This window comes from Mchenga conophoros, linkage group LG16 (genome assembly GCF_057382185.1).
Source record: "Mchenga conophoros isolate Kocher_MC1m ecotype Shallow Benthic linkage group LG16, M_conophoros_male_GT1.1, whole genome shotgun sequence".
In the NCBI taxonomy this organism is placed as follows: Eukaryota; Metazoa; Chordata; class Actinopteri; order Cichliformes; family Cichlidae; genus Mchenga; species Mchenga conophoros.
This window is the reverse complement of record NC_140541.1, coordinates 23,439,572-23,462,413: the sequence shown is the minus strand read 5'-3', so window position 1 is coordinate 23,462,413 and position 22,842 is coordinate 23,439,572. Positions and strand designations below refer to the sequence as shown.

At 39.9% G+C, this 22,842-nt stretch overlaps 1 protein-coding gene across 2 annotated transcripts; it reads left to right on the top strand.

Annotated features, from left to right (window-relative positions):
* Positions 1 to 166: 166 nt before the first annotated feature.
* Positions 167 to 22,539, top strand: LOC146556821 (glutamate decarboxylase 1-like). Of its 2 annotated transcripts, none has more exons than XM_085249209.1 (17): positions 167 to 675; positions 8,674 to 8,840; positions 10,399 to 10,461; positions 11,488 to 11,643; positions 11,955 to 12,197; positions 12,309 to 12,399; positions 16,189 to 16,301; positions 16,669 to 16,784; positions 16,906 to 16,985; positions 17,078 to 17,132; positions 17,566 to 17,682; positions 17,805 to 17,869; positions 19,007 to 19,085; positions 19,209 to 19,358; positions 19,444 to 19,551; positions 19,854 to 19,943; positions 20,951 to 22,539. In XM_085249209.1, the coding sequence occupies exons 2-17, from the start codon at positions 8,765 to 8,767 to the stop codon at positions 21,122 to 21,124; spliced, it is 1,776 nt and encodes a 591-aa protein (XP_085105335.1). In that variant the 5' UTR covers positions 167 to 675; positions 8,674 to 8,764; the 3' UTR covers positions 21,125 to 22,539. The 2 variants fall into 2 exon arrangements, with proteins under 2 accessions (XP_085105335.1, XP_085105334.1); XM_085249208.1 differs by lacking the exon at positions 167 to 675 and adding an exon at positions 6,710 to 7,792.
* Positions 22,540 to 22,842: the final 303 nt, after the last annotated feature.

Sequence of the window (22,842 nt, the reverse complement as noted above, 5' to 3'; positions counted from 1 at the left end):
CTGGAATTTCTCTCACTAAAACAGAAGCAAGCCATAAATTAGCTGGGCTCCCGCATCACACACACAGAGCGAAGAGGTCCAATTTAATCACTCAAAGTAGTGGATGAAGCCTAGCAGACACCAGCTGGCTCCAGATACCAATATTGGGATGTCTGTCAATCAAAACAGCCACACCCTTCAGTCAAATATTCATGTGGATGAGTTATAAATACATCCAGCACACTCAGAGTTCATATAATGGGGGGAAAATATCCATAGAAGGTAAAAATGTTTTGTACCAGGATCTAAACATGACTCTTTTTTTTAATGAGGTAAAGTTTTAATGTTTTACATGGGCGTCTAAAGGGATTGACTCCATGTTTGAGCCAGTGGAGGAACTACCACTTTTGTGTTAGCTTAATTTTTAGCTCGGAAGGTTGCCAAGCTAGTCAGTGCTAGCAAGCTACATCCATCCATCAAGTCCTAAGCAAGAAAAGTTTCACTAACAAAAACAGGAGCATATATGGGCTGTACCACACAGCGGGCCAGATCATTTGTTTGTCAGATAATTTCATCAAGATGCTCCAATAAGAAACCAGCACCCCCCAAACACTGTCAAGAGATCCAGTTTAGCGGCCTCCATTGGAAGAACTGCAGTTTTTGGTGCTTCGGTGCTGGAGACAGAAGACTGCAGAGGTTTGTGTTTTCCTCTTTATTGGTGATGTCTTGCAAAGACTGGAGCCAGTAAAAGGCTTTCTGTCCTGTTTATCATTATCCGCATGAATAACACATTTGTGACTGAGCTTAGCTGCTGTTTGTCATTATTAGATGGAAAATATTAAACCTCCTTATTTTAAATCTGAATGCTAGCCTGCCAGCTGAAACGAGGGGCCTTACCTTGTGGTTTCCTTGCTTGGCTAATTTCTGAATACTTGGCGCTTCCCTTTTTGTGAAAAGCAATAGTTTCACATACTGTGAATTTGCGAGGCTTGGATAAAAGTGAGCAAACAAATCATTGAAAACAAATAGTCAGCAAATTGATTTGTAATTTCCGCCCTTATCCTAAAACTGTCTTCATAGGAATGAAAGATGCTTTCTGACACTTTAATCGCTGAGGAAATGCATCACACGAGAAACTCGATTTCAGCTCTTCTATGCATTCACAGCCGAGTGTCCCTAACTGCGAGAAGGAGATTGTGATTTTCATGTCTCGTTTAAACCGTATTCAGTGGTTAAAAAACGGACTCGATCAGGCGACGGTAGTAAACCTCATATTGTAGTTTAATCAGGATGACCTCATCCCATTTGTAAAGCAAAACAGTGAGAAAGAGAATCAGAAACACGAAAGAAATATAATCCCTATGTTGTACTTCTCCTACATCGCAGATGTCATTATTTTCCAGTGTGAAATAATTCCTCTGATTGCTACCAGTCATTTTGAGCCATTTACATTTTTATGAGAAAATTAAAGGATTGTACTTTTGTACGTTTTAATTGGCTCTTAAGGGGGAAAAAAGGCTATTGGGTATTTAAACCATGAAAAATTGTTAAATTGGATTCTAACTTTGACTTCTTGCATCGAGACATATAAAAGTGTTTTGATAAAGAGAAAATTTCATGCTAGTTGTGATTAAAAAGGGGGACTCGTGAATGGAGATTTATGTGTAAGAGGTCAGACAGACTGAGTCTCACGCTGGGCCCCATGTTTTATACATCAGTACACAGTGATTAAAATGTAATTAAAACATGTCATTTTCTTTATAACTAATTCCCTTTTCTCCTTTATTGATTACATAAATATGTTTAAATGCTGATAAGCATTTACTCAGCTGCTCAGTGTATGCCCCAGTAACACAATGCAGTGCAGTGACTGGAACCAGCAGCTCCCCTTGGACATGTTTTATTCCCTAAGGAGTCAGGATCTAACAGTGTTTATATTCTGTCCTTGACCCTGTTTAAATTTGACCCACACTGAGGAATTATTTTTCTGTGAACTTCAACTAAAGAAGTAAAAAGCCGTTTTTATTCCTAACAGCTTAAACAGTTTGTTTGTATTGTTTTCTGTATAGTGACTAAAGATGCCACTCTTATGTCTGTACATTAAATGTGTACACTCATTAGACACTTTATATGTACACCTTGCTTAAAAAAGGGTAGTACCCCCTTTAGCCTTCAGAACTGCCTTAATTCTTTGTGGCATTGATTCAACAATGTGCTGCAAACATTTAGATTTTGGTCCATGTTGACATGATAGCGTTGCAGATTTGCAATAGATTTATCACGTGCACATTCATGATGTGAATCTCCTTTGCCACCACATCCCAAATACGTTTTGGTTTGAGATTTATTTATTTTTTAACCGTCGAGGCCTTTGAGTACAATGAAGTCATTGTTATGAGCAAGAAAGCAGTTTTAGATGATGACAGGAGTGGGAAACAGTGTGGTCTTCTGCTGCCGTAACCCGTCTGCTCCAAGGTTTGACGTGTGGAGATGCTCTCGGAGATGCTCTTCTGTTGTATTGATGTCAGCTTGAAGCGGTCTGGGCATTCTCCCTGACAGCAACAAGGCATTTATCTTTTTTTGTTTTTTTATCTTTTGCCTTTAACGTTCATTGGCAGGATAGTAGAGCAGACAGGAAAGCGGGAAATGATATGTGGGAAATGGCTTTGGCCAAATGCAAATCTGGGCCTCTGCAGTAGCCAACATGTTTTTTTGGCCCAGAGAACTGCAACTGCTCATTGGATATTTTCACTTTTTCAGGTTATTCCCTGTAAACTCTAGGGATGGTTGCTTGGGAAAATCCAAGTACATCAGCAGTTTCTGAAATACTCAAACCAGCCTTTCTTGATGTTTCCATTTTCAGAGTTTCAGAGTTGATACAAACACCTGAAATATTTATGCTTTTTTAACTTAAATTAGATTAAAATGTACAAAATAAACCTCATGTCCTGTTAAATAAGACTTGAAACCATCGACTCAGACCATGAACTAATCAGAAACGTGTTTATTGATGTTTTAAAGCAAGTTAGCAAGTGTGCCCCTCTCCGATGGTATATTTATTTGTGAAAACAGAGAATATGCCCCCTGCTGGCTGGTATAGTGAATTAGGGCATTTTTGCACTGACTTCCTTTTTCAGATGCAGGCTGAATCTGAGCATCATCCTAAATGAAAAAAACTCTACTGGGTGCACTTATGGCGCATGCTTAGTTATCATGTTGTCATGTGGTGTAAAGGTAATCATGAATGACTGAGCAAGCAGCATACAGTAGTATGTAAATTTACAGATATCTATCATTTAATCATTAACAGAAGATGTCTTTAAAGTGGATCTGTTGTTTTTTTCCTTATTTTTTGTCAGAGATTATTATTGTTATTATTATAAAGATCACAAGTTTCAGATAATGAGGTTAGTGCAGATATAACCAATACCTGTGAGCCACAAGCTTGGGCTTCAGTTTCCCTGATGAGAGCTGATTATCTTTAGCAGTAAGCCCCACCCACAGTCTGTCCAAACCTTCTGTTTTCACAGGACAGCCAATCAGGTCAAAGATGGCTTAAATATAGAGGGCTGCACAAAGGCCTTCTATAAGTTAATTTTTGATTAAGCTGTTCCTCATTGATTCCAAGATAACTACTTAGTATTTTATTTTACATGCTGCATTGTAAACAACTAGCAATTAAATGCTTAATTGAATAATTCTATTTGTGAAAGAAATAAAAGCGGTTTTAAACACTTTCGTTTTGGTTTTGGAGAAGAGGAGAAACTCTGGGATTTGGACTGATAGCTTGAGGTCTTCTAAACATCCTGGCTACGGCCCTGAAAGTTTTATGATTGCTGTTGATGGTGTCATAGTTTCACCTGCTTTAATAAGATCAAACGATGATTTTCACACAGTGCAGTGTTAGCCCATTTTACCCTTAATCCACAGCGCTGAGCTCCAGGTTAAGAGCTGAACGTCACCTTGCTTCGTCTCTCAGCAGGGGTCTGTTCGCTGCAGGCAAAAGAAGAGCTGTTTTTCTGGGTTTAACTGTTAGCAAAAGATGTGACCGTAACGGCAAATGATTAATCTGTGCTGTTTAAATGTAATTTCGTCTCTTTTCTGCATATTGTTATGTGAGAACTTTATAATGTACGACTTGGTAAAGTCATTGATTATAAAGTGGCACTTGAGATCTGTGCAGCCTTGACTCAGAGATGGAAAGACTAAAGTCAGGATCAAAGGAGATTCACTTCCAGCTCCAAGCTCAGGGGGAAGCAACTGGACCCCGCACGGTCTCCTTCTTACTGCCACAAAAACAGAAATGGATAAACAGTTTTCCTCCTTGAAAGCTCCTTCATTCCTCCTTCTCACTTAGCTATATATAGTAGACGCTTGAATTCTGCCCCCTCTTGTGGACAGTTTAAACAGCTTCTGGTGGAGATCAACTTTAACTCTTATTCCTTCTGGTTTTTAATCATTTGTTGTTGTTGTTGTTGTTGTTTTATAATTCCTCCTTTTCAGGTTACACTCTCCCTGTTTAACACTTCAGCAGCTGCTTCTTAGTAAAGACCTCCTGGAAGCAGATAGGTGTATAAAGATGTGACTGAGAAGAAATGCATAAAGCTGGAAGTGAAGTGAAATGATAGCAAATTACTGAATGCTGTACATTTTTTTAAATAATTGTACATTTGCTAAAGCTTGTTTGCTTTTGATATTTGCAAAATATCAATTTTCTTCTGCTTATCCAATTTAGGGTGACAGAGGTGCTGGGGGATATCACAGGACAAGTTTTCAGTCAGTCTCTTGAGGCACCTGTTCTTTTCATTTGGAGCTATATAAATAAATTTAAACTGAAATTGAATTGTTTTAGCCCTAACCCAGAGATACAGACAAAGACTCACGTGCATGTCTTTGGTCTTTGAGAGGAAGCCAGAGTGCCCAGAGGGTATCAATGCAGGCACGAGGAGAAAATACAAACTCTACACAGAAAGGACCCCAGCCAATCGGTAGATTCAGAACCAGGAACCTTAAATTATTTGCACATTAGCTATAATTTGTATATAGAAGATTAAAAGTAGCAGCAGCCAAGGCTTCTAAAGCCTTTGTTTTAGCATTTCTGAGTTATGAAACATATCTGGATGAGAGGCTGAAGTGCCAAGTTATGAGTTAATATTAGCAAGCTTGGTTAGCAAAGTGCATCCTCAGAAACTAATTAGTGCTGAGTAGGACACAAAAAAATGCTGCATTTTCCCTCAGAACAAAATGGGACCACTTACAATCTGTTAGTATAATTAAGTACACAGCAGCATCTCAATGAGTGAATCTTGGATATACAAATTATTGCATGTCCCACAGTTTATTGGAGTTATACAGGTCCAAAACTGAGGTCATATTTTTTGGCCTTCCAGTATTAATTGATGGACTGAAGGATAACTTGGGCTCTTTAAGTTCTTTTATTGAAGCACAGATTAAAAACAGATTTTCCCACTTTGGGATGCTCTTGCACACTAATTTGAAATCCGACAGATGAATTAATACTGCGATCAAAAGCTGGTTCTTTGAGCTCAGAACCATCTCCAGACTAAAATCTTTCTTAAAACAATGAGATCTGGAAATGGTTGTATGTGATTTTGTTACATCCAGACTGAACTGCTGTAATGCACCACACTGTGGAGTTAATCAGTCAGCTCTTGCTTGTCTACAATACTCCAAAATCCAAAAGAAAAAGAGAGAGAGATTACATTACTTCAGTGTTGGCAGCCTTGTATTGGCTCTGCGTTACACAATCCAGTATAAAGGGAGACTGTTTGTGTTCATAGCCTTAAATGTTTCCACACCTGCATATGTGGTAGATACACTTCATCCATGCACTCCCTCAAGATCATTAAGGCCTGCTTCCCAGTCACTCTGTCCCATTCTTCAGTCAAAGCTTCTTTTAAAAAAGGGGGTTGTGCCTTTGCTGTCGCTGTACCAAGAATCTGGAATGATCCTCAGAAATGCGTCAACTGTGACTGTCTTTGAACCCAAGCTAAATACATGCCTTTTTGTGTTTCAAGGTCTTGGAAACAGCTGATCTGAACTGTGGTTGGCAGATAAGTTGTTACTGCACTGAACCATTTATTTAACCATAAAGCACTTTGGTTTTAAATATCCTACATAAATAAAATGTACCTACTTACTTATATTCTTGATGTTTATTAGATAATTGCCTTTAACCACAACCACACAGCCACAATCCAAGTTTATCCAATAAATCCAATTATTAGTTTGGCAGAAAGCTTAGTAATAATTTGAAATTCTTAAATGTCATATTTTTTCATAGTATGAGGACTTTAAATTGTACCCTGTAAATCTTCTTCTTTCTTTAAGTCTTGCCACAGATCATCTGCTTCCATCTCACCCAGTCCCTATTACCCCCTTCTGCCACACCAGCCCTCTGCATGTCCTCCTCCACTACATCCATGAACCTTTTAGCATTAGCATGATGTAGAGTTAAAGTGGTCAATGATGCTTTAGACATGGACATGTGGATATTGTTAAAGTTCAAGCAATTCAACTTCCCCTGCCTGTAGTTGTAGGTTATTCCGGCCCTGACTGTCTTCAGGGAAGTCAGAGCTGGGCAGCTGTAGGCTTCTTAAAGCCTTTTCCACAGACTGTAATGGAGCTGTCCAGTGCTGAAAACACCACAGTCTCAAAAACAGTTTTTATAGATCGTGACACAGCGTGTGATGTGACCTTTAATCGGTTTCAAGATGATCCATCATCAGAAGAACAAGGATAACAAATCTCCCAGAATCCAGGAGTGGGTGATCTTTGCTCCTGATTGGCCGCCTCGTGCGTGTCCACTCATGTCCCGTGCCTTCACGTATGACGGTGACGTGTTCCAGATTAATGGGCCAGTTTATAATTAGATTCATGGAGTATTTCTGGAAATAGACCACTTGTGCTGGGCTCCTGGAGTACCCATTCTTGGTTTCTCACTGCCACCTTGTGGATTTTTCGCCCGTGTCAGCGCGCCGCTGGTGTCGTAGGTTACATCTTCACCGCTCAGCACCGATCTGTCTGCACAGAAAGTGTGGAAATAAGATGTTTGTGACAGCTCTATGTTCTGCATTTAATCACACGTGGCGTTGGGACTGCTCGGCGTGGCTTCTTATTGATTCCCCGTTCGATGTGCTGAAATAGAAGAATCCCTCGTGGTGTTCGTGGGGTTCTAACAAATAAATAAATAAACAAGAGCAACAAAATGAGTGTTTCAGGCTCGTGATTGTGTCGCTTTGTGTGATGCCCTCTTGTTTTTTTCCACAAGAGCAAAAAAAAAAAAAAAAAGCAGCGCTCCCCCCTCCTCCCCCCTTTAAAGATCCTGATCCCTCCTCATGCTCACGGAATCAAACTTCAACTCCATGTTCGTGACTAGGATTCAGACCAGAGCTGTATAGATCCGGAGACAAGCAACCCCCCCACAGACCCCAAAAAAGTGGCTCTTTAGGGGGCCGAAAGCGGCGCCATTCAGTGTCACACCTGCAGACTGCTCTGCTGCCTCACAGATATGCTGCACCACTGGAGGTAGCACCGTGAGTCATCCGTGCGCAGTGACAAAAGAAAGACAAAGCTCGCTTTAAATGTCAGCAAATCAAAGTCTCATCAACACAAGCAAGGTCACCTTGTGTCGGATCTAACGGAGAGCCGGGACTCGGGTCTATTGTTTCTTCTTCGTCTTGTTTGAGTGGAAGAGCGCGGCAGGCTCTCGTCCAGGATTCAGTTTAGTCACAAAAAAATTTTCTTTTTGTTTTTTGGACTGTACCTGTTCACCTGGACACACATAGGCGCGGTAAGTAGCTTCATTCTTCATTTTCAGGGTTTACTGTAGGAAGCCAGCACGAAACAAAAGTCTCCTTTATTGCCATCGATGCTCTAACAGGTGTTTTTATAAAGCGGGAGAAGTTCCTTTGACACTTCTAGGTTTAAATTACACGTTGGCCCAGTTTGCACGCAAATTGCACGTATTTGTATTTGTTATTTTTGAAAAGGTTTCGAATATAAAAATAATATTTGAATATTTAATAACCGCATGGGGGGAGGGAATGAAGATGCACGTCGTCTATTTCCGTGGGTTGACTTTAACCTGGGCCGGTGAGAGGAATGATCACCTTGAACTAATATTTGTCATTGATATTAGTGTGGCTCAAGCTAATGACTGATTACCAATAAGGCCATGATATTAATTGGAGAAAGTATAAATAAATAAATAATAGTATTAATATTATTATTATTATATTATTTGCATTTTTTTTTACTTTCGGCCTAACATCCAGAAACAATATGGTTAAATGTTTTACATTTTTAATAGCTTAGCCAGAATAATTAGGGTTATTAATAAGCTCTGTTGTGGTAAAAAAATAACCATCATTCAGATCTCCTGAGCAGTGAGCGATGTTACTGAAATGATGTGATTCTGTCAGAAAGGGTTTAATTAAATAGTTAACTGTTAGTTGTGCGTAAACGTAAAGTGGTAATGTTTTAGTTATACATTTATTTTTGTAGCTTGGGCTGAGAATTTGAAGCCCCAAATCAACTTGTTAGAGAGACTGTGCCCTTGTCGTCCAGAGTCTCCAAGTTGAGCATCTCTTTCAGTGTTAAAGAGGAAGAGGCACATTTTTGTTTTTTAAGTCATACACGCGGTATTGTTTCTGTTCCCCTGTCATTGGATAGCCCAGAGACAGCTTTGGGAGGGGAATAAAGGAGAAAAAAAAAGTGACCAGGCTTTTTGAGGTGAGGACTTTGGCACAGGGTCTCGGGAGTGATGGCGGCGTCTGCACCCTCCTCTTCTGGCGGCGATCCGGATCCCAACTCGACAAATTTACGGCCACCGGGCTCAAGTAGGTCCATTACAGATAAAATGCTATTTCACGTGTGCTATTTACTTTGTGGGCAATGCCATTAATCATTTTCATCGAGGGAGGGAGAGAAAGAGAGAGTGCGGGTGGTGGTGGTGGAGGAGGGGGAGGGGGGGGGGGGGTGGAGAAAGAAAGAGAAAAATTCCGCTGCCATTTGCGAGAGAGAGAGAGAGAGAGCTTCCTTCGCCACAAATCACCGCTGCATTTCATTCACCATACGGTCCCCTCACCCCCACCCTCCACCCCTCCCGGCATCTGCGTGGCAGACCAGTGCTGCTGTCAGAAAATGATGTCCTCTACTAACATCACACTGCAGGCGATTAGCCTGGAAGACAAGCCCGGAGGAGCACCACCGGATTTATTATTATTATTATTATTATTATTATTATTAATTTTATGTTTTTACTCATTTCTAAATTAAAGTGCCTTCATGGAATAATAGAAATTGCGTCTGAAGTTGCTGTTAAAAGCCTGCCCTAATAAATTGCTCCTAATGGCACACTTGAGCGCTGTAGCCTTCGATAAAGGGCACTGTGCAGTCATTTCACTGGCAGCGGTTATACAAGCACGAGTCTGGGGTCTAAAATCATGTAACAGGTGTAGACGTGAAATAAGCACAGATGCTGGTGAATTTAAGGTTTTGCTGTGTTTCTTCCAGTCCTGTGTGATCTTGGATAACCTGTAGGAATGGCTTTGCGCGTGCAGTATATGTGTCTCTAATGCACTGCGCTGGTTGCTTCACATTAGGCCCATGCATTGCCTGGCTTTTCTATATATCTGCACGTCTGCAAATGTATTGTGTGCTTTTAATCCTATATGAAAATGCTTGTTCAGCCTGTTTTTATTTATTTATTTATTTTTCATTTTTCTATTTTTCTTTTCTCTGTCTCATTTCTACTGGCTTGGGGGGGGGGGTCTGTTAAAGTGCGTCCAGTGAGCTGAGCCCAGCGATGATTTATCTAATGAGCCAAAGCAAGGGTTAAATTGGGATGTGGGAATGGGACCGATCACCACCTCCTCCTCCTATCTCCCCACTCCTACCACCCCACCCCTGCACTCCCTCCTCCCCTAAATTGCTGTGTTTTTCTTTTTTTTTCTCGAGGATTTCGCCTTTGCTTCCCATCCAAGGTGCCCCATCCCCTCTCTGGCTGGAAGCACTTGATAACACAGTAATTCTCTATCTGTCACTGGCCGGCAGGCTCATGTCTACCCACGCTTGCATTTTTAACCAGCATCTTTTCACTCAATCAGGCTGGCATGGGATCAAAGAGCTAATTAATTTTAAGTCCTTGCCCAGGTCATGAACGGTGACAGGCGCTGAAAATACAGCACTGCCCCCCAGAGTGCGGCTAAATGTTAAAATACTCCAAAGAAACTATTTCTTTTGCTTTAGCATTCTTCATCATTCTCATTTTCTTCTCATCATTTATTTTAATGTGTAACTGTTCAAGCTAAAAAATAAATAAATGCATTCAAAATGAAAGAGTGCATTTCTTTCTGTGAGGCCGTCTCTAATAGTTTTCCCTCCTTTAAATGTCAGGTTATGATGCTTGGTGTGGAGTTGCGCATGGCTGTACTAGAAAATTGGGGATGAAAATATGTGGTAAGTTCGCCCTTTTTTTCCAATATTATATTTTTTTCTGAATAAATCTGCATCTCTCAATGATCGAAGCTAATATTCTACAAACATGACTGTAGGCTTCACGGCCTGCATCGTTTTACTCGCGGCTCGTTTGGAAACAGCGCTGATTGCTGCTCTAATTAGATTTTTAATTCCCTTCCTCGCGAAAAAAAAAAACCCGCAAGACTAACCAGCATTATGCAGTTTATTAAATTACCCCCACCCCCCAATATCATCTCGCCATTTTACACAAAATGGGAAAAAATGCTTCAGCTGCCAAAAACCCATCAATTGATGCCCGAGTCAGAGCTGATGAAATTAAAGAGGGAATTATGCGGGATGGATTTTCCGATTTCCACCTTCAGAGATCATTTGAGCCTGACACTAACTAACCAAGGACAGTTACCATACTGGTGAATGACACGCACCAGTGCGCGCTACAATTATTTTTTGGTATCTTTCACCGACACGTTTTACTGGTTTTTGTTATGGTCATTAAATAGAATCCACAACTACGCGCCAAAATAGAGAAAGAAACACAAAAACAACGATTTCTTATTTAGAATTAAAGTAAGACTGTAAATGTCAGAGGTTTTTTAGCTGTATTATTTTATTTGTATTCATATATTCGTATGAATGTATGACTACTTGTGTTCTCCGCTGCACAGTAAAGTGCACAACGTGTCTTAATAAGAATTTACATCCACTAAACGACAGCCATTTGTTTTTGCCTGGCTGGAGTTTGGTGCTGATGTCACTGGCTTCAACCTCCCAGAGAGGTATCAAACCCCACCCGTCCGTGAATAGGACAGAATGGGAGCCTCTTCTCATTCAAAATAAAGGCAGAGAAAGGACAGAGCGAGAGAGAAAGCGGGAGAGACGAGATAAACTGGAGAAACACGAAAACAGAAGTACTCGTTATTGTGCATGTTATAGTGGGGAAAGCTGCAGCTCTCATCATGTTTGGGAAGTGTTTTCATCCTCCGGACTCCCCTTCTTCATATTTAGGATTCCTGCAGAAGAACAACAATCTGGAGGAGAGGAGCAGGATTGTGAGTTCCTTCAAGGAGCGCACAGCCAAGAACCTGCTGTCCTGCGATAACAGCGGCGGAGAGGCGCGTTTCAGGCGAACAGAGTCCGACTTCTCCAATCTGTACGCCAGAGGTAGGCTTAAAATACAAAGAAAACCCGTATGTTCGTTATATTTTAACATCATCATTATATATTAGGCCTAAATTCACCCATAAACCTGTGGGAAATTCTTGGATTCTTGTGCAAGAATAATTTTCTCAAAAATGTCTTTATTGAATTTGATGGTTTAAGAAAATGAAAACATAAAAGTAATAAGTTGTAGGGAGATCCTGAGGTTTCCAAAAAATAAAAATAAAATTGTAAAACATGTAAAAATCAGAAAGAATAATTTAAAAAAAAAAACAAAACACAAATGAATGCAGATGACCTTTGTCATTTTTTAGAGCTGCTACCTGCCAAAAATGGAGAGGAGCCAACCATGCAGTTCTTGCTGGAGGTCGTGGAAATCCTCACCAGCTACATCCGGAAGACCTTTGACAGGTCTACCAAGGTCCTGGACTTCCACCATCCCCACCAGCTGCTGGAGGGCATCGAGGGCTTCAACCTGGAGCTCTCTGACCAGCCTGAGTCTCTGGAGCAGATCCTAGTGGATTGCAGAGACACGCTAAAATATGGAGTGAGAACAGGTATGAGGCCTGCAGGCTGTAGTGCTAATCAATAACTTTCATTAACTCACACAAATTCTTAGATAATAAAGTGTTTTCTGAGTATCTTTATTGCATCTTCATCAATCGCAGGTCACCCCAGGTTCTTTAACCAGCTCTCCACCGGATTAGATATTGTGGGGTTGGCAGGAGAGTGGCTTACATCTACAGCCAACACTAATATGTGAGTACTCCAATACAGCCGGGATCAGCGCAATAAAAATGTGATGTTTTTGAAGTTATTAGGTTCATTAGATTCAGCCTATTTTAAAGCTCTTTTTTTGTACTCACTGTTTTTAATGGCCCATGAAGAGAGAGGCTCCCAGTAAGAGGAATACTTCAAGGGACATACAGTAATTACTGTGTTTGGCAGAGGAATGCCCAGCATGCTCTAATAGATTGTCAGTCAAGCAAGAAAATAAAGAGCACAAAAGAAGACATTCAGATGGCTACTCACTGGCAGTATTGTCGATGTTGTCCTGCGCTTAGGCTGTGGTCACATAATTCAGCCCTGCAGGCAAACTAAATTGCATATTGATTTGCATTCACAGTTTACATGTTGTCTTTGTTCCATGTGCTGCTGGTTCCTGTGACATAACAATGCCGGGAGAGAAAAATGAGTCTTTTCCCTTCACAGGATCGGTACAGCAGCCATTATTGGGGCTCTGCTCAGTTTTGCTATAGTGCAATCAATCCTGAACGTGAGTTCTAAATGACTCTTTGTCAGAGAAGACTGTGCAGGTGGTCGCAGTCAGGGCTGTAGTCTGTGGACATGTTGGACTGCATTACGTCATACTTTATAGACTGAGAAGAATGAGTGGTGTTTTGCCACCTAATGCGTTCAAAGGGGAAGGAACAAAACATACCATACATAGCAATAGTGCTGCATTTGCATGCATCAGCGTAAAATAAAAAAGATGAGCGATTAGTTTTGTTGGTAATTTCTGCAAAATCTAGCCGATGAATAAAATAACAGGTGGAAATACTTAAACATTGCAGGTCTGTTTATCAGAGCTGGAAGGTCTGAGGGATGTCTGATCAAATCAGTATTGTACATTGTACCAATGTAACAGGGCGAGCTGTATCACTGAGCACCCCAACAAACAGGACTCACAAATCAGTGTCATACTGAAAATGTTACCAAGCTTAGTGAATATGTTCATATAGAGCACGGTTAGATTTCTGTCCACAAATGAAGTTATGCAAGAAAACAAATTTTTATAAAGCAAACATCACAAATTTCTCAGTCCCATTCCAGATATTTATATTTACTGACATCTTCAATACACTCAACGTTAATGGATACATGTCAGTGCACCTGTTTGATCTGCAGTCAAATATCATTTATTTATATAGGAGAAAAAGGACACCTTTATTATTCCTAAGGGGAAATTTATTGTAAAAAAAACAACAAAAACAAAACATCAAACGGGTATTAAATATTCAAAAAAGCAACAGTATGAAATTACTTTTTCCAGTCTATTTTTCCTGCATGTTGGAATACAGAGACATAAACAAGTTAAACTCCTTTGATAGAGGGAGGCTAGGATCAGCCGGGTGGTCATTCGGGGTAACAGTGTAATGATACCTTAAAGTCTCTTATTGGTTTTTTTTTTAGGTTTAGTGACCCGAACGAGCTGAGAATATAATAAAACATTCTCATAAAAGTGCTATCGACATGAAAACGACAAAGCTTGTGATAAAACTACATGTGCTGGTGATTTTTGAACTTCAGGTAGACATCATCCACCTGAACGTCAAAGGTCAGCTTATGTAGAAATCTGTCATGATCCCGAGAAGTGCCGAAGATGAGACGTGCAGAAGTGTCGGATGCCTGGTTTGATTTTAGCCATGGACCTTGTTTCCTGTCTCCTATTAGAAATTAAATGATCTTTAAAAACAAAAAGAAAAAGTGCTTTTACATTACATTACAATCTCACTGTTAAATGGCAATACATGCATCTATCAGCTAAAACCACTTATATACTAAACAGACGAGGAAGGTTGGCAGCATGGACAAGTCATCTGTGAATCACACTGCTTGCACTCCAGATGAAAATTGGACTTTGCTTGTGATTAAGCTACATAAAAAAGCCGACAGAGGGTTGTAAAAAATGGCTGTTGACATAACTTAATTGTTCATTAAGGTCTTATAGATCAGTCCATTGTTAAGAACAAATTATGGGTTGCCAAACTGAAAAATCCCTTTGCCTCATTGGTCAGCTTAGTTATTCTCCTTCAGCACAATAAATGACGGCAATTTTCTTTTTTTTTTAAAGTTTATAACTGATCTGTCATCATTTCTGAGCGGAGCTCATCCTTCACAACAGATTATCTAGAGATTAGTGGAGCTTTTAGAGGGTAATAGATGTGAAGGTTTATAGTAGACTAATGCTTTTCAAAGTCTTCTTCCCTCTCATTGGTTGAGACATCAGTCCATCATGTGGCTTTCAAAAAGTACCCTCACCTTTTGTGTTGCTAACAACACCCCTGTGGAGGAGTTGAACCCACGGGTGGAGGTTGCTTACACACCAATTTACCTTTATTAATTACTCTATCAACCCTAATTACCCCTGGCAGATATTGACTGACACTAATAGACTGACAATCACATCCTGGTCTTACATAATCAGAATGAGTGAGCCTCGTCTGCATGAACGAATCTGACTTGTTTATGTTTTTCCCCCTTCATGTTGCCATGGGTCTATACATGTTGAAGATGCTGTGAGTTACAGTGTGACATACTGCAATGTTCCTAATGATTTAGTTACTGTCTTTACATGAATGGACAGATATTTGTGCAAGCAGAAGAATACTGGTTTGGAGAATTTGGATGAGTCTTTTTGTGCTGCAATTCCAAATTGGCTGTGTGCTTCTTTGAGGTTGTTGGTTTTCATCTTGTTTCGTTATATGACAAATCTTATACAGTCAGGGTGAAGAGAAAGTACACCTTCTTTCAGTTACAAAATTTTAATAACTTCAATTTCAACATGAGGTCTGGACTTTGACCGGTCCTTTGCAGCATCTTGATTCTTTTCTTTTTTACCCATTCTGTTGTAACTTGTCAATTTAGGCCAAACCTTAGGTGCTGGAGCGATAGCCTCACATTTGTCTTTAGAATACTTTGGAGGAGTTTGTGTTGGACTATGTTTGACAAACCTAAATCCTTACCCCTCCACATCCATGCTTGACAGTTGGTATGAGGCGTTTGTGTTGAAGTCTTGTGATTTGTTCAAATCGAACTTTGCAAACCTAGGACACATTGCCATGTTCTTTGGTCACCAGGAGAGGCTTTTTCTTGGCAACCCTTCCAAACCATACTTGTTCAGTCTTTTCCTAATTGTACTATCATGAAGTTTAACATTTAACATGCTACCCATAGCCTGTAGAGTCTGAGATGTAGCTCTCTGTGGGGGGTTTTAAGTTTGTCTGAGCATTGTGTGGTCTGACCTCTGGGTGAATTCGTCCACTCCTTATAACCCCTGATGGGCACATATTGGTCTTATCCTTCCAGAGCTGCAAAATTTCCGCTTAAGATGATCTGCTGTGGTGACCCCTAAAGGCTAAAAGAAGAAGAAGAGCTTTATGGCATACAAAAATAAGATGAATTTCATATTGTTTTTAAGCAGCAGCCAAGTGCTGGCATCTCCAACAACCGTTTTTTCACCCCATGAGTATAACAGATGACTACTTTCCTTTAAAAAATACTCTTTGTTCTGACCAAGACTGGCCCTTTCAGTGTCACCAAAAATTAACTTACTGCTCATGCTGTATACAATTAAAGTATCCAAATGCACTTCATGCTGCCCCTCACCTCACAACTGAGCTGATGTTTTGTTTTTTAATCTAATACTGTCCATCTCTAAAACATTAATTAGAGTTAAAGACTGTGCTACATTTTTAAGTGGAAATCAAACAGCCGGGTTTCATTTACATGTAGCTCTTCAAGTTCTCTGCTTTTGGTTTGGTTCAGGTTCACCTACGAGATCGCCCCCGTTTTTGTGCTAATGGAGCAGCTGACTCTGAAAAAAATGAGAGAGATTGTTGGCTGGCCAGATGGAGAGGGTGATGGGATATTTTCTCCAGGTAAAATCTCAACCAATGATCAACCTCCAATGGAAGCACATGTGCATGAAAACAGTAAAAATGCAATCATCAAACTATACTCATGATGCAAAGTGTCCCATTTTAAAGACAAAAGAAACAGACATTGGGATTATAAAATTACAAATGTGTAAAAAAATAAAAGGTGAGGTTAGTATTAACTGCTTCATATACAGCTGGCTGCTTTACCATTATCAATGTATCATAATTATTTTTAAGTATGTGAATCTACAAAGTTATTAGTAACTGTCAGGGACAAATAAAGAAAGTAGTAGAAGAAGTTTTGCCTTTGAAATATCCATATTATCACATATGTAGCAAATTTTTAAGCCATGTTTTGATTCTGCAGGTGGAGCAATTTCCAACATGTACAGTGTGATGATTGCCAGATACAAGTTCTTCCCAGAAGTGAAGACCAAAGGCATGGCAGCTGCACCCAGACTGGTCCTCTTCACCTCAGAGCATGTTAGTCAAACACTAACGGTGTCACTGAATATTAACATCTCACCACCGGAGCATATTTACATTAGGTGGGCAAATAAATATCAGCATCATAGTGATGAGTGATGAACTCCTGTCCCTGCAGAGCCACTACTCCATCAAGAAAGCAAGCGCAGCTCTGGGCTTCGGAACAGAGAACCTGATCCTTTTGAACACAGATGAAAGGTTTGTTTTGTTATTTAACCTACCTGCACATAGTTTAGGAAAAATATTTAACATCTAGATGAGATACTACTGCATATCCTCTTCTTTTCCAGAGGGAGAGTCATTCCTGATGACTTAGAAGCCAAAGTAATAGAGGCCAAGCGAAAGGTAAATGTCTGCAGCAATGACTCAGATATCGCCCTGCTAACATTTTTATTCCCTCTGTTCAGCTACTGCTTAAAATAAGAAACACTTACATGAGCTGCAGAATTTGCTTGTAGCAAAGAAAACACTCGGTATGCTGGAGCAGTGAGGCTATTTCAATAAAGTTAATGCTTCTGTCTGTTCACATACGACGCTCCCTCTGCTTTTAAGTATCTCTTTCCTTCAAAGGCAAAGTGATGCGTAGACTAGAAGAAATGGGGAAGCAATTTTGCCCCAACAATAGGTGCAGATGGAAAGAGAGCGTCATTTGAGCAACGTGTTTTAGCCGATCTCTTTGATGTCAACAATCAGGCAGAAAGAAAAGAACATAACAACCTGAATTCAACCAAGAATTGTCTTTTTTTGTTGTTGTGTGTGCTGTGCCTTTGCATCGTAGGGGTATGTTCCACTGTTTGTGACTGCCACCGCTGGTACCACCGTCTACGGAGCCTTTGATCCCATCAATGAAATTGCCGACATCTGTGAAAAGTACAATATGTGGCTTCATGTGGATGTAAGAGAATATTGATCTCCAAGGAAAAAATGAACACAAAGCTGTACAAATCAGCAGTCTGCTGTGGCATTATGATCAATATCAATATGTTCAGTGTTATTACCATGTTGTGACCCGTGCAGGGTGCGTGGGGAGGAGGTTTGCTGATGTCCAGGAAACACAGACACAAGCTGAATGGAGTGGAGAGGTAAATGAACACATCGCCTGAACTTGCAAACACGGGTTTAGACGAATTTCTTGCACATCTGCTTCACTACTCAGCCTGTAAAAAGCAGCATCTTTTCTATATTATTTAAGACAGTCATTTTGTCTAATGAGCACAAATCAAGAGCTTGCCTACCAGGCGTTTTCAAGCTGCATATAATGAGAAAAAAATCTCAACACTCTAATTTAACAAAGGAAGCACACTTTACTCAAAACACACAAAGAGAAAGACAAGAGTCAGGCGATAAGAGGGCCAAAACAAGAATCTGAATGCCTTGTGAAGCACAACAAGCAAAAAAAAAAAACCCAAAAGTTCTGGATAGCTGTTTCATGACGATCTCAGCTATGTCGTGTTAGTGAAAAGAGGCATTCTTGGTGACCTCATTTATTCTTTCAGCCACTTAAAAAATTTAGGTGCTGGAAATTATGTAACTTTGAGCTTTTCAGAGAAGACCAGCAGGCCAGAATATACAGGCACATACAGATGAGTAGCATATATTGTGATAAATGTGATCAAATTTACAGAGAGAGAAAATAATGAGGTGCAGAGCCTTAAGACAGCCCATATGTCTTTTTCTTTCTTTTTTTGAGTATTATATGTTCTGTCATTGAGAATTTTAAACATTCCTGTCTCAATAAGATGTAAGAAGAGTGCAAGTCCTAAAAAAAACAGGCAAAGATTTTGAAAAATGTTTCAAAACTTGTCAAAAGAGGCACTGTCTGGCATTCAAGAAGTATTTTTTATTTGCTTTTTGGGAAAGTTTGACAATAGTTGCATTGAACATAAATAGGCAAACCCAGAGAGACACATCAGTAATTTCAAAGATACTAAGAGACACCATTTGATTGAAATCAGTGTCTTTAGTAGAGTGTGTTTCTTTGGCCAGAGAGGAAACTGGAAAATCTGTATTTTAGTCTTAAGCCAAGAGTGCAATCTGTTCTCAGCTCCAGCTACAGATTGCAGACTCCATATTTCAAAATGCAAACATGCAAAATTATTACATTCAAATCTTGAGAGGGTCGGTGTCGTTTTACCTTTCACTACCAGACTCCATAAGCACACACACACACATTTCCACACCCTCACAGAGCTGTGTTTACTGTTTCAATATCTCTGCAGGGCCAACTCAGTCACCTGGAACCCTCACAAGATGATGGGAGTGCCACTGCAGTGCTCTGCCATTCTAGTCAGAGAGCGGGTGAGTATGTGTTTGTTTCACTTTCCTGCTCCGCACCATACCACCTCTGCACACACAAACGAATCTGTGCACTTTCACCAAAACCATCTTGTTCATGTCTCATCACGATCGCTTCCGTTGCAGGGACTGTTACAAGGCTGCAACTCTATGTGTGCTGGATACCTCTTCCAGCCAGACAAACAGTACGACGTTACATACGACACCGGTGACAAAGCCATTCAGTGTGGGCGGCATGTCGATATCTTCAAGTTCTGGCTGATGTGGAAGGCAAAGGTGTGCTTTAATCTGCAGGGCTTCTGTCAGCTTTGCTGCCATATGCAGAAGCAGATGGTAACAGCTTCTTTTTTTCCCCTTACAGGGAACAGTAGGATTTGAGCAGCATATTGATAAGTGCCTGGATCTGTCAGCCTACCTCTACAATAAAATCAAAAACAGAGAGGGATTCAAGATGGTGTTCAAAGGAGAGGTGAGATGACTGTTTCCACAGCAAACATTTTAAAAATGAACATCCAGAGATTCCCTGCAGCGCTAACTCGAACAGATGAAAAATGTCTGTGCTTTATTTTATCCGAGTTTTCTGCTCCACAAAAGATATTTTTCATTTGTGATGAATAACCGCAATAATTCAGCACTTGATGCCTTAATTTGGTTTTGGGATTGATTGGGTCGCTTTGCTTTGCTGACATGTTGACAAGAAACGCTGAAAATACAGAAGGCAGCTTTTTATCAGCACTCATTACAAATGTTGTTCCCATTTTCTCTTATCAGCCGCAGCACACTAATGTCTGCTTCTGGTACATTCCACCGAGCCTGCGCAGTTTACCTGATGGTGAAGAGAGACGTCAGAGGTTGCACAAGGTAATTACTCCTCAATCTGCAGCTCCCCTGCTCTTAGATTGATTTACGCACCACTTTTCTGCCAGGTTTTATGGATTCATAAAGTCAAATATGAATATGTATACATATACATTTGCTTTGAATGTATTCTCTCATTGACCACTTTGTTAGGTACACCTTGCCAGTACCAAGTTGGTCAGTCTTTTACTTTCAGAACTGGATTAATTAATTGTAGTGTAGATTCAACAGGGTGCTGGAAACATTCCTCAGTGATCTTGGTCCATATTGATGAGAACACACGGTCGACTTTTCAGCTGAACATCATTGATGTGATTGAGATCTGGTGACTGTGGAGTGAACTCGTTGTCATGTTCAAGAAGCCAGCTTGAGATGATTTGATGACTTTGACTGTTCTTTAGCAACAACAGCCTGAACCAGCCATACGAGACAGAATGGATCTATGCTTTAATTTTATTTACACAAGATTCTGACTCTACCGTCTGAATGCTGCAGCACAAATTCCTCCTAGTGTGGTCTTCTGCTGCTGTAGCCCATGTGCTTTGTGGTTCAACATGCTGTGTATTCAGAAATGCTCTTCTGCATACCTTGGTTGTAATGAGTGGTTATTTATTTTAGTGGTCACTGTTGCTTTCCTACCATCTTGAAGCAGTCTGGTCATTCTCCTCTGATGTTTGGCCTCAAGAAGATATTTTCACTCACTGGATATTTTTGGTGTTTTTGACCATTCCCGGTGAATTCTGGAGATCGTTATGTGGGAACATTATTTGTTTCTGAAATACTCAGATTAGCCCATGTGGCACCAAGAAACATGCAACATTTAAAGTCACTTAAATCGCCTTTGTTTGTCATTCTGATGCTCGGTTTGAAAATTCAGCATGTCGTCGTGACAATGTCTACATGCCTAATGCACTGAGTAGCTGCAATTTGATTGGCTGATTATATAGGTGGTGTGGCAGGTTAGTGTTTTGATCATTCTGAACTTTTTTTTTTTTTTTTTTTTGCAACAGGTGGCTCCGAAGATCAAAGCAATGATGATGGAGTCTGGCACTACGATGGTGGGTTACCAGCCACAAGGAGATAAGGTCAACTTCTTTCGCATGGTCATCTCCAACCCTGCCGCCACCAGGTCAGACATCGATTTCCTGGTCGAGGAGATTGAGCGACTGGGGCATGACTTGTAAGAGTCATACCTGTATTTTTTTTCTTAACATTTTGTCTTTTCCAACTCTGGAGAGACTCAGGCTTGGCTTCGTATCCCGTCTATCTCCTCAAGACATATAGAGATGTTGCTTATGGGTCTTTTCTGCTAATGCACAACAAATAATAACGCCATGCCCTGTGTGTTTCTGTCTCTTGTCTTTTGCAACCGTGACATATACTTAACATATTTGCACAACAGGTTCTCTGAGTGAAAAGGTTTAAGAACAGTGGTATTCTTGATAAAAACATACATGAAGAGGAGATGAAGCTGAGTTTAACATGGGTTACTTTTTCAATGAAATATGCAATAGCAAGAATGTCTGAACACTTGATGATTCTGTATATAGCTGCTATGAAAAATGAAAGACTGGTCAGGATCTAAAATTTAAATATTTTTTTCACAGATGACAGTTCGGGGCGCTATATAGTATATATGTACTATATGTGATAATTATCATTCGATAAAAGGTAAATATTAAGACAGTTGCACCATGACATTTTAGCTAATATTTCCCTTTGATATACACAAGTGGGAATATATATATAACACAGTCACTGTAACAGGTTCTGTACTTGGTTGCTGTGTTTTTAGAATTTTTTGTGTAGATTGTGTAAAGTACTGTTACATTGCCTTTGTGCCAAATGTGTCCTAGTTTTACAGTGAGAAAATCCTATATGTAAATCAACCATATGTTATGTGGTAGCTACATGACTTTATTTATATTGAGAGATTATAATTGTGAATAGGTTGTCTGCTATTTGTAACCTGCCTTCCTTCCTTTTTGGGAAACGCTGCTGTATTATATCGCAATGTTTTGAATAACAGTCATGTCTTTTAGTGTATTTGTGAACCAAAGAAGAGTTATGAATATGTACATGTTCCTTGTTCTCCCTTACAGAGAGACTCAGATGTTTATATAAGAGTACTTCATTTAATGCCTCTAACTTTAGTGCAATCAGTGTTGTGTAACCGTGCAATGTCATTGTGATTCACTGACTGGCAGTGTGGCCACTACTGCCGGTGCTTTGTTAATGATAAAAAAGCACAATGCTAAACCTTGATCGTGGGGCAGCTTTGATTCGAGGGACACATGATTGTCTGTATTATAATGTGTGGAGTGGAGTAAAAGTATAATATGCAAACTTTTGTCTGTCTGAACGTCGTCGCCATAGGAATGTTTTTGTGTTGAGAAATGGGGATTGTTTATCATAGTATGTTTTGCCTGAACAATGAAGTGCACAGTGTTTGCTACTATAACAAGCCTTATTAAACAACTGTACACTCCCGAATTAGAGGGACGCAATGTCTCTTGTCATATTCAATGTAAGTACTTTGGCAAATCATTTGCAAAGTATTACTGGTGTATCTACAAGGCTAATAAAAACACAAGCTTTAGGGTGTCTGTGATCACAGTTCTTTGTCAGAATGGCTTTTTTAGGTTAACAAAACTGGTGTTACATCTTTATTCCTTTAGGTTGAACAGACCCCACTGTTGTACATACAATAATAGTTATAATTATTATTATTATAAAGTAAGCATTTTTCTTCTATAACAATCCAGTTATATTCAACAAACATCCAATCCCTTTACCAGAAACTGGGCTTCCACATTGTGCACATTGAGGGAGAAAAAAATACAGAAATGATCTCAAAGTATTACAAATACATCAAATAAAGAAAAGTTGTGTGTTTTATGGT

Excerpts from the sequence above, each read along its gene's own strand:
- LOC146556821 (XM_085249209.1), top strand. The coding sequence starts at position 8,765 with ATGGCGGCGTCTGCACCCTCCTCTTCTGGCGGCGATCCGGATCCCAAC. Across the intron at positions 12,198-12,308 it reads AAAATATGGAGTGAGAACAG|GTCACCCCAGGTTCTTTAAC; the intron begins GTATGAGGCCTG and ends CATCAATCGCAG. Across the intron at positions 17,133-17,565 it reads TAATAGAGGCCAAGCGAAAG|GGGTATGTTCCACTGTTTGT; the intron begins GTAAATGTCTGC and ends TTTGCATCGTAG.